Consider the following 12,645-nt stretch of genomic DNA (forward strand, 5'->3'; position numbering starts at 1 on the left):
ATTGTTACTCCAGAATAGTAAATGTAGAGAAATTTAATTTTCCCCGATTAAACTCAACGACTGAGGGAAATAACACAACAAGCCAACTATTCATCGTGAAATATTCGACATTTTACGAGAATATCACATAGCATTTTAATTGAATTTTTTTTTGATCATCAAATTTTGTCGCTGCTGTTTTGTGATGCCACCAATTGACGGGTTTTCAGTGGCAAGAAGGTTAGGGGGCGAGGAGGGAGGTGTATGGAATTCTTTGCCCTATTCTACTCGACGTGTTTCGTATGGTTGGACATACGAGTAAAGGGATAAATCGCCGACTCTAGAGCGGGCGGTGGCGGCCATCTTCTAGATGAAGACCCCCTTTTTACTTTTTTTTTCGTGTGTTTACTCTCAAATTAATTCAATGATACATTGTTGAATAATTTTTGTGATGCTCAGTGATGTCGGGTCAGTGAATTTCTGGGATTTCTCAAGTTTTCTTTTCAATTTTAAGAGTAAAATCAAATTAATTGGGGGATTTCATGTCTTTGGGCAATCTTTCCTTTTGTCGTTTTGGATATTTTTTTTTCTTTGCTTTTGAGGGGTGGGAGATTGTAATTCGGAGAGGTTTGTTTAGGGTTTGAAGAGACTGTTCGGTGCACCTGGAAGGGACAAGTGATTTTATATTTGAGAACTGTGTAACACAAGTCCTGAACATCTAGCAATATTATTATCACAATTATTAGTTGCTCATTTTTTTTATTCATTTGGTGGATCACAGAGTTTTTATTTTCCCCAGTCAATCGGTTTTCCCTTGAGTTTATTTTGTGTATTGAATGGAAACATAACCTCAAATTTCAAAAGAATTCTAATCACGGAAAATGCGAGGATAGAAATTTCGATAGATAACTCATAATTTTTACTTTCGTCTTAATGGGAGCCCACTTGTCTCCGGAAAAGAAAATAATCAGTAAATAATAATTAAATTAAATAATATTGCAGATGATAACGTCCACCAAAAAGTGATTAAGTGACAAACGTGAATTAAACTTGGTCCTGGTTAAATGAATTATTTTTTAACATGATTAAATCGTGGACTGAAGGATTATCGCCTGAAAAAGTGATACGTTATTATGGGATCATATCCCCAGTGATCATATAATCATCGTTACAACGATTGATCAATTCATTTATGAATAATAACCAACAACAAGGACTATAAAATTTTTGACGGTGAATTTAAGCTACAAATTTCAACATTAAAAAAAGGATAAACACAGTGCCAACACTGCAGATGGATAAACAGGGATGACTGACAATTGTTGGAATTCTGGTGGTGGTAAGTGTCATAATTATCAGCACTCAGCTAATTCTTATTCTTTATTTATCGTGTTATTTGCATGTAATATCAAAATATTTAATTACGCACTCAACAAACGAAAGGATAGAACTACAAAATTTTTATTTCCAATTAATTCTTCCATTTTGTTTATCTGGAGATATCGCTTTGGTCCAGTAAAGATGAAAAACCAAAGGGAAACAATTAATTATCAGTGGGAAAAACACAATTTACATTGAATGGATGGACAATGTTTGTGTGTTCCAAAATTCTAAAATATTTTTTGCACGTCAATTTGATGTCTCGACTGCTGGTCAAGTGTCAACTGCCCCTTGCAAATATCAACATTTTTGGGTAAATACATCCAAAAAAAAAATACATGGAGCATTTAATTTGTTGACATGGCGGAACGCAGTGGAAAAATTGAAAGCGTTCCTAAATGCGATTCGACGCAGAATCAAGTACAATGTGGACAAGTCGTGTACTCAGACGACCTCGTGGGCGTATTAAACTTTCAAATGGGTACAGCTTTTGATCGATCAAAAGTTTGCGACATTTCTCATTCGGCTGTGATAATTTTACACATGAAAATTTATGATAAATTTCCTCGTTCTCACGTGGCATCCAATTCATTAACTCATCAATTTTTTTAGGGGTTTCCAGTTTATGGCAAAGGGGAGGGGGGGGGGTTGATGGCGTGGAATAGAAGTGGGGGTATTTTCGGGCGGTGGAAAAATCACTGCCACGCCCGTTGGTGCACAAGATTTTATTGAGATGGAATAAAAAAAAGGGGGAAAAAAAAGCAGAAAATTCGTTGGCGGACACTCAACTGTGGTTGTATTGATTTCTGGGTTGAAACGTGTACACACACGGGACATACAAAGGTCAAAGGGTCGTCAGACACCTTTAAATAGAGATGAGATGATTTAAGGGAGCATTTAATGGAATTTTTGGGGAAAAAATTATTGGAAAAAATTGGACAAGTGGCGAAGTCCCTTAGGAAGATGTAGAAGACCAGAGGAAAGATTTTTATTTTCTGAGGTGAACCATTTGATAAGTGGTCCAACAATCGTGGCAGCCATTGTTTTTAGTCTGGAGTATGGGAGTTGTTTTCGATGATTCATGGAACCTTGTGATGATGAGCGAATTGATAGGGATTCTTCACATGTTTTCTGGGTATCGAGGAAGCGATTTATACATTGTCTTCATTTGGTTGAGTTTATAGTCTCGTAAGAGGGGAGCTTGATAAGCGAAAGTATCCAGTGGCTGATCACTTTCATAATTTAATATAACGATTTTTTAATGCATCTTCGTAAATAAATTCTTTGACGACATTACTCGTCGATATTTTTCCAACGATTCTCATTATTCTTCATACAACCCACGATTTATACATCTGTGAACCGACTTTCCGATTCATAAGATAAGAAAAACTATTAGGAAATCAACTTGGATGAACGTAATTCTCTGATTTGTATCTTCTTCTGTGGACACACTTATTTCAGACCAAAATTAACGAAAGTTCATTGATCATCAAATACACCCTTCCAATAATCTGATAGGACCTTGGTCGTGTCGTTCTGAAATGAATCTGTCTCATTCGACTGATTATATATCCATCCTTCCATATGCAATTCATCCTTCGATCCTTCAGACTCAGTAAAACAAATTACGAGAAAAATTCATCATCACAGTCTCGATGAACGAAACAAATAATTTCCCTAAACGATAAATTTGCTGTTCTCAGTGGTATCCATGCACACCAATGTAGCAAACTAGTTAGAGATTGTTGGCACACCATCGGCTTATAATCAGATATTTTATTTCCTTCGAATGAAGAGCAATAATCTCATTCGTGAAAACTCCAATTCCCCCAGTAATCGACCGAAAATTGTTACCAGGAGGCTCTTCAGGACCTCTAATAGAAATTAGAACATGGATTGCGAGTATCTCGATTCTGTATCCGTAAAAAAGCCTTCAAACAATGGACAAAAAATTTCTGCTTGAGAGAATTCTCAAGTCTCTGATCATCCGAGAATACAATTGAATAGCCATAAGTACAGAATATCCTCTGTGACGCATTGGAATACTCAGGGCCTCCACAGTGGACTATGTTTAGGTAGATTCCGATAACGGCCGAAAATTTTCCGAGACCGGCAAGTATCGATTTTCGAGAGTATTAGCCAGAGCCATCACATTCTCTCTCTCTCTCTCCTCTCCCTCTTTCTCTCTCTTTCTCTCTCTATTTCTTCTGCACCAAGCCTCAACAGGGTTGGAATTCGTTGTAGGTATGCTTATTCTTCTGTCTCGTGTAGTTCAGAAAATTGAATCACCACGAAAAAAAATTTTCAAAGTAGAAAAATTGATTGAGGTGACGGTAATAGTCGTATTGGAACATATAAAAAAATTTTTAACAGCATCGTGTGTATTGTTATTTTTTTATCAATTATTTTATTGTAGCACATGATCACCCTCTTCTTGAGGCAATTAATTTACTGATAAATTTTTCATCTACATTCAATTTTTCTTACAAATAAATGAGTATATCTGTAATAAGGAGTCAATTGAAACTTTCAATAATCTCTTAATAACGCTCGAGTGATTAAAATAATCTACATTGAAGTTCTAAAACAGAAAACAGTTGGTTCTCGAATTTCTTATAAATATTTTGATAGCCTCAGAAACGACTGAATTTGTTGATAAAAAAAGGTCTTATGTTATTGTGATATTCTTGGAATCAGTTATTTTTAAAGTAATTCTGCAGACTAGGGAAGTAAATGGTCCATTTACATAAAAAGTCGTTCCATTTGAGTAGTGATTTAGTCTTCATACGATGTCATGTAGTTTGTAAAAGTTTCAACTAAAAATGTTAATGATAAACTAATGTTTTTTAAATCAGTGGAAAATTAATACCGTCACCTTGATAAGATTGAAACAATTGGAAGTCCTGAAGTAGTTGTATGTTTTTTCAGGCGCTGGCGTCAAGATGGAGCACTTTCAGACCACCCTGGACCCCAGGAAGCAGGAGTTACTGGAGGCCCGGTTTCTTGGAGCGAGGGTGAGCGGTTTCTTCCCATATTTACTACCCCTCCCTTCCCCTTCTGCCTTCAAAAAATTTACAATTATTTCCTGTTAACGGTGGGCACTTTCACTGTCATCTTAGGCATATTTGGTAGCATGTTCCTGGGGGACTATATGAGCCCCTAAATTCCGATCTAGGGAAAATTTTACTCCGCTATAGTATTGGTCTTGTGTGTTGGTGGTTCTCTCCAGTTTAGTTAGCTGTTTGAGCAATGTCTAGTTTTTTTTTTGCATCGAGAGATGATACAAGGCGGGGTTGGTAACGAGGTCATCACAGAGTAGCTACCTCGAGCGAATCGGTTTCTTCCGGCCGATCTCACTGGCAAGATTGTCATCATGTGATGAAAAATCACTTGATATTTTTTTGAATTGTTGGGAAACATTTTTGGTCATGTTTAGAAATATTTGGGAGCAAAGGGGAAGAGGGGCTGCTGCAAGAAAATTTTGAAAATAGGAATCAGATTTGATGAGGTCAAATCTTAGCATTTCCGCTTCATTAGTGGAAGATGATTCTTTTCCTTCTTTCGGCAGATAATTGAGAGAAGTTGAGAGATCACATTGTTGAATAGTTGAATGTTTTTATTTGAGGATTTTTTATTATATTGGATGTGCGAGTAAAGGGATCAATCGTCACTCTAGAGCGGGCGGTGGCCGTCATCTTCTAGGTGAAAACCCCCTTTTTAATTTTTGTTTCCGTGTGTTTACTCTCAAATTAATTCAATGATCCATTGTTGAATATTTTTTGTGATGTTCAGTGATGTTGGAGGAGTGAATTGATGGGGTTTTCGAAGTTTTCGTTTGAGTTTTCAGAGGAAAATCCAATCCATTGTGGAATTCTTCTTGTCTTCTGGGTAATCTTTCCTTTTGTCGTTTTGGATGTCTTTTGTCTTTGGTGTTGAGGGGTTGGAGATTGTAATTCAGCGAGGTTTATTTAGAGTTTGGAGAGATTTTTCGGTACACCTGGGGACAGGCGAGTTTATGTTTGAGAACTGTATAACACAAGACATGATCATTTAGCAGTATTATTATGACTTTTATTAGTTGTTTATTTCCTTTATTAATTTATCACACCCCGGGACTTTCATTTTCTCCGGTCAAACTGTTTTCCCTTGAGTTTATTTTGTGAATTGAATGGGAACATAACCTCAACTTTCAAAATAATTTTAATCACGAAGAATGTGTAGAAAGAAATTTTGATAGATCACCCATCATTTTTTGTTTCATCTTAATTGGAGTGGATTTGTCTTCGAAAACGGAAATAATCAATGAACGATAACTAAATGAAATAATATTGCAGATGATAATGTCCATGAAAAACGTAATTAAGTAACAAACAAGTTGAGAGGTCACAGGATTTATACTAAATGAAATTAGTTCCTGAAAAACCACCAAATGATCTATGGAACAACAATTTTGCTCTAAACTATACGTCAAGCAGTTTCAAAAGTTGCTTGAATCGTTTCTATTATCACTCCCCCTCCCCCCTCTCTTAAAATCCTGATTGCGTTGAGATAAAGAAAACAAAATTATTTTTGCTATTCAATGTTTGTATTCCATTCTTATCGTTAATCATTCAATGAACTATCAGTACCTGAGGGTTTTAATGGAATGAATAGTAATCGCACCCAAACATAATTAATAGATATGACTAATTTGGTAACATAATTAATGTACAGTGACTGATAATAAAGTAGTAACAATCGGCAGGTAATAAAGGAAAGTTTGTACAGATTACTTTGAGACTATCCGTGAAATCAATTAGTGCAGACTAATATATATAGAATAAAAAAATATTTTCAGTAACTTATCTTCTACTTCACAACGATTTGTTCCATCCTTTAATTACTAATTGCATTTTTGATAAAATTCACTTGATTTGTGAATATTTTTGGAAAAGTCGAATGTGTTCCTCACATTGCTTCTATTTAAAACAAATCAACAAACACTAGGGAGTAGTGTGGATAGCAAAAATCGATTTTTTATTCTTTTTATTGCAAAAAATGGCAAATTAATTTCATTATTTTTATTGTAATTTGAGAAAAAAGGGAGTAAGCCAATTTATGAGGAAAATCTTTCAATTGATTGAATAGACTGGATTTTTCCTATGTGGAAATTCAGTGAAACATTATTGAAAACCCAGAACAAAATCTAGACAGTCTGCAAATAATTGTTGTAACGTTTCCTGATCAGATCTTTTGTAAAATATCTCTATTGGTGTGTTTCCTCGAACTCCTCAGTTATTTCCTCTTTGAACTTTGTAATTGAAAGTTCGAATCTACATTTAACTTTCATTTGATTCCAAATTTCCAGACATTCTACACAGATTCTTATTATTGCTTCATCTAAAAAAACAGAATTTTTTTTTTTTGAGAAATTCTGATACAATAATTTTTAAGAATCAAATTTTAAAATGAATGAAAAAAAAATTATCCACCATTAGTAGCATTTATTTGCAGTCGTAAAAATTTTTTTGATATTCATTATCTCATAAGAAATCAATTTCACATTTAAAACATAAGTTTACCATAAATTGGAACACCCTAAATAATTCAATTATTACCACCGAATCTCTAAAAAATTAATACCTTTGTCAAGAACGTCCTGTGACACTCAATTAAAAAAAAAAATTTCTCTCCCAATGAAATCGATTAAGTTGACCATTGAAAATGAATAAATTTACTGTATGATGTCCACCACAATTAAAAATACCAAACAATCACGCAAACGATCCGGAAAAATTCAAAAAATTCCTCATCGGTAGATTAAAAATTCTTAAGTGCAAAAAAATGGGAAATAATTTTGACAAAATTCAGGAATTCATCTACTATCCTCCACGACATCGCTACCTTGTCTCTCGTATTACAATAGCCCCTCAGTATCGATCTACCTCAGTCTCCAACGTCTCAATACTCTCTAGACATCACTTAGGCATGGAAAACAATCCTAAATGTGGCAGTGAAGTGGGGCCATGTTTGACCTGCATGGCAACACTGCAGTCTGCAGTGGCTTCTGGGCATCGTTTGTGACTCTTGTGGCCGGCTAATTTCGACGCTCCACGGATATCGAGATACCGACAACGTAAAAGAGGGGCGGTGAGGAAAAAGAGGGGCAGCAGGGGGGGGGGGGAGGGGGTGACGGAGAGGTGGACGAGGTAGATGAACAGTGAGGAGGGGAAGGTGGTACAGGAAAAGGGAGTGAATAAGCTCTCTTGCTAGCCGGATCGATCGAGAATACTAGGGATAGGTGGATAGAAGAGGACGTGAGGAGGGTCTCCCTCTGCATCGGGCTGCTGAATTTGATAGGGCGCATGCCAGTAAACTGCCACATACGGCCACAAAATTGATTAAAAAAAAAAAAGCCTTTGGAATCGAAAAGAATTTTTTTTTTTTTTTCATTTCTCCATTATTTTATTTATTAATTTTCTGAGATTATTTTCAAGTATTCGGTGAGTGACCTCAAGGTATTGATAAATAGCTCCGAATGGACTCGAGATGGTCTATCTTCGATAACTGAAAAGATATCAATCATCGATGATCGGGATAAAGGGGAAATAAGAAGTTATTTGGGAGTCATTCATGATTTTTGGAAGTTTTCGAATTTCATAGTAATTTGGTTTAGCTCGTTGTTCTCTTTCATTTGATGTTGACTGCACATCTGCGTATTTACACGTGTGTCATGTGTTTGGTGGGACGTTGGATCGATGAGAGGGAGAGAAATGGTGATAAAGGGGGAGAGAACGGGAGAGCCGAATAGGGATGCTCTACTCAGACGATTCGTTCACTTGAACCAATACGGGATAAACAAAATTATACATAAAAATAATATTAACCGGAGAAATAAAAAGATCTTCTAATTTTCGATATCTTAGGACGATGAAAATCCCCTTGACAAGTGTCAAAGACGAACCCAAGACTTTGAATGATATTTCAAATTAGCCTCAGAGTAGTTTCCAACATTGCAAAGACTTAATTATATCACAAGGGCAGGATATTCTAAATTGATTCTTCTAATTGTGAAATTTTTTCACCCATCAAACTGTAAGAGTTTATGCATTATTAGTTCTGCTTGAAGTTTCTGGATTCCTAGTCCATTTTGTGTCACTAATCAAGTCCTCGAGAGGGAGTCGTAGGGCAGCTTTGGTGTCATCTCGATCGCCATCAGCTGCATCACCATCAGAGTGCTCTACGCCGTCACTCTTTTCTCTTCTTATTTTCCTTTTGCTTTTTCTGTCTCATCTTTATCCCGTATATTTATTTTCGTACGTTATACAGACTTTGTTTAAATTACTTAACAATAAAATCTATTGTCTATGAAGTACTCATTGACAAGAGGGGATGCTTCTTTTTTTTGAAACACTGTTCCAACATGTTGCCACTATGAGTTTTATAAGTAGAGAACAAACTGAAATCGTAACAATGGAAATGAAGTTGTTATAAAATGAAATCATAATTTTTTATCCTGAACATTCGGAAAATGTACCCGGAAGATCTCTGTAACCTCCTAATTTGGACTTTAAGTAAACTCATCCCCTAACACAAATGTCTGTCAAGTAAATGTCTTTACAAATTTCTATTTTTAAATAATCTATTTATTGGTATCAGAATGATCAATAAGTCCTTGACTCCCATGAAGGGGATTTTCATCGTAAGTAGACATGGAAAATTAGGCGACCTTTTTATTTTCATAACGGCATCGATGTACAACTCCGTTAATCAGATGTTGAAAGCAGTGAAATATCTTTGTCTTTTCTACTCGTCGACCTGGACATCCTTGACTTGGAATTTTTTTTCGAAGAATAAATTATAAATAAATAAAATTCAGTAGCAACTTGGTGAATTACGATAAGCAATTGTCGATTGTTGATCACTTTCTAATGAATATTTTCTTACTTATGGAAAATAGCAAATTTTGATAACATTTTTTTGTACAGCAAATTAATTTCTACGATAAATGTAATGACTTGAATTCTGCTATTTTGGTTAAATTCATTGATATCGGTAAAATCGGTAAATCTGTCACGATTTACCACATCGCAATTGAATTGTTGTATCAGAAATTTCATTGAATTTCATTTTCATTTGCCATCTTTCACCCATCAGGCTTGCTAGTTGTGCTCGATTTTTTTTTGTTCGCATTCTTTTAATTTTCTATGGCAACGGTTAAAGGGATGCAATTCAGTGACACCCGAAGGGCAAGTCATGGTAGCCGGGTTGTGCCGTGAATCCGTGGGGTTTATCGATTTTTCGTTGCACAGGGACACACGCAAGAGAGGCACTCCTCGTTGGCGTTGAAGCTAGAATAAGATTGGCCCATTGGGTTAGACGTGAGAGGGCTTAGCAGTGGGTGCTGCGGGGGGAAGAAATACTGGTAACTGCTGACTAAAGGGGATCGATCACAGCAGAAGTGAATCGCGCCGTCTCTCCGAAAATGCCAGAGAATTTCAAGATTTACATGGATTTTTTTTCAATTCCGTGTCGAGTCATGATGAAGAGCAGCACTGATTTTAAAAACAGTAAGACGTTCGGTGATTTGCAGGAGTGCTGGTGAAATAATAAATTAACGGTACATATTAATTTTTAAATAGGGACATCATGGTTTGATTCAATTACCATTCGAATCAATCAGATATTTCCTCATATTTCCCGAATTTTCCCTGGAATTTCACGAGGTATTTGGATATAGAATATTTTGTTGATTTGGAAATTTATTGTTGGAGACATCAGTGGAGTAGAAGAGAGAATTCTATGACATATCTTGCGTGGAAGAATGCCTCATTGTCGAAGATATTTCGTTATCTGCTCTCTGTGGAGAATTCAGTCTTAAAATGAAGAATTGAAACGTTAGAGATATAAAATTCTACATTTTTATGAAATAGATTTGCCAGGTGACAGATTTTTTAAAAACGTCTGGATTTTTTAAAAACGTTTCATTGATGTTGCGTAGTAACGATCAATTGTATGAAGTCGATAACGCGAGTGATTGAGTTTAAACAAATGGCGTTATTGATATCTCATTGAGAATTGGCCATGCGCCGAAAAAAAAATATTTGTCAAAAATATTTATTTACTGCCAGTAAATCTACATTAATGCTGCCATGATACTTGTCAAGTAAATTGTCTTGCAGTGAGTAAATATTCAGGGCACGAAAAGATTTTTTCTCGTTGTGATCCATCACGATTATCTATTTAAAAAAAAATGAAAAAGAATTTTTGGAAAAACCAGCCATTTGGTAACACTGTTCTTCAGTGTAAGAATGGTTGGCAGAGATATGGAAGGGTTTTGTGGGCAGATGGCGCGCCTCCAGAGTCATTTGTTGCCTCTCCCGCGGCTAGTACGATTTTCAAAGTTCCTCAAAATTTTAAAAACAAAGAGGTCTATTTTTACGGTTAACAGAGTGAAAATTAAGAAGACTAATATAAAAAAAATTGCGGTCCCTCTTTCACTGACGTTTCATTTCAAAACTATTGTATATCGTATTTTCCATATCTTAAGCAACTAATTGTCTGAATATTTAGTTGTTTTTACGCGCAAAGTTGTGAGGTATAACGTATTTTGGTTTTACTAGCAATTATCGTACTCAATACCTGGTATTTGGATATGAAGTTAGTTATTATTTAAAACTAATTCAAGTAGCACACGGAATGACATTTTAGGTCAAAATTAGACCTCCAAGGGGTGAAGGGAGGGATGAAGGTTAAATTTATCACAAACATTAGCTTCTCGAGTCTAATTTTTCCGACGAAACTTGACCTAAAACGTGGTTGATTGCCATTTCTTCCCACGTTTCAACCTCTAGAGGTCTAATTTTTACCCAAAATTTATTTCCGTGTAAATACCAGCGATACTTACTACTTACTATTCTTACTATTCTTACTATTTCACTAGCTTTCAAGTCTGAAGTATAGAAATATTTACTAGTTGGCGTTCTTCAAGTAAATAAATATGCCAATATTTTCTATTTTCATATTTCCATCGGTGATTAATCCTAACTATCGCACTATTTAGTACTTGAACCAGCATTTAAATAAAATTCTCCTTAACTATGCCCAGACTGTTTCAACAATTTCATTGTGGGCAGCGAAAATTTATTGATATCCCATCAGCTTTTTAATTATTCAGAAATAAATTCTGTGAATGAAAAATTTTTTTGTGTACACCTTCGCCACTGAAACTATTCATTGATCATTTTTTGTTGATTTTCGGGGAAAATGGAATTTATCTCTGGGATTTTGTGGTTCTTTTAATCATTGTGACCATTCTGCATAATTTTTGACGATTTCGATAGATGAAGAATGATGTTATCGTGGTTAATAGTGAAATAGAAACTGCATTTTCGGAGGAGCTCCTAAAAAGTGGTCTGTACGGTGTCTGCATTACCATCTGTTTCTGGCCGTGTGAGAGGAACAGTATTAAATTCTTCTCAGCTTTATGTCTGTGATATCGACGGCAGCCACAGTGTTAAAGGTCAACATAAAGAAACAACTTTTTTTTATTAATAATTATAAATTTATGAATATTCTCTCATTACTCGTTCACTCTGGTGGAGATTATTTTATGGGAATTTTCAAAATCGTCAATTGTTATGCTGATTCCATTGGCGTTGATTCTAATGTGGAGTTTCTGAAGGTCAACCTCTGATGTTTTACCGACTGTAACTACTAATTTCTGTCCGTTAACTTACCACCATAGTTGGAAATTTGTTAGATAGGGTTTATTTCCTATCTGATCGTAGTAAATCCAAATATTGGGAACATAGCGTGCAATTACTCGATCCAGTCTGTGAATATGCTCTTCGTCAAGGTGGAGATGATAAATATACTTTGGAGGGATTTTTTGCGGAAAAAGGAAAATAGCCACATAAAGAGTTTGTCGAGGATTATAAATGTTTTATTTGAATTCCATAAGGCAAGTTATGGCGATAAAATTGTAGTCTTAATACGAAACATTGCAAAAATAGTCTTCAATTAGTATTGTGGGAGAATTATTTTCTTAATCGTTGGTAGTCAGCGTTAGTAAAATTAAATTTAGCATGGAATTATCATTTGTTGGAACATTCGTTAGTTAAATGTATAATTAAAATTGTTGACACTCGGGGAAACCTTTTGTTGGGCAATCCTTCGATTGTGAAAAAATTTAATGCTGTTAACATAATTTTTTTATATATTTCTGGTAACATTTCCAAATATCTTTGGAAATACTTCGGGAATTTTTGTTTCTTTCAAAATAACGAGTCTAATTTTTTGTCA

At 35.3% G+C, this 12,645-nt stretch overlaps 1 protein-coding gene across 7 annotated transcripts in view; it reads left to right on the forward strand.

Annotated features, from left to right (window-relative positions):
• The window catches only part of Tlk (Tousled-like kinase), a 28,541-nt gene that overhangs the window by 632 nt on the left and 15,264 nt on the right, over positions 1–12,645 (forward strand). For 5 of the 7 annotated variants that reach the window (XM_064117679.1, XM_064117676.1, XM_064117675.1 and 2 more), the window contains exons 2-3: positions 982–1,318; positions 4,291–4,376. In XM_064117679.1, the coding sequence (XP_063973749.1) occupies positions 1,288–1,318; positions 4,291–4,376 (117 nt within the window). In that variant the 5' untranslated portion in view covers positions 982–1,287. Of the gene's footprint in view, positions 1–14; positions 448–981; positions 1,319–4,290; positions 4,377–12,645 lie in introns of those variants that run through there. The other 2 variants (XM_064117678.1, XM_064117681.1) reach the window with 2 other exon arrangements.

The sequence above is a fragment of the Diachasmimorpha longicaudata genome, chromosome 3 (genome assembly GCF_034640455.1).
Source record: "Diachasmimorpha longicaudata isolate KC_UGA_2023 chromosome 3, iyDiaLong2, whole genome shotgun sequence".
Classification (NCBI taxonomy): Eukaryota; Metazoa; Arthropoda; class Insecta; order Hymenoptera; family Braconidae; genus Diachasmimorpha; species Diachasmimorpha longicaudata.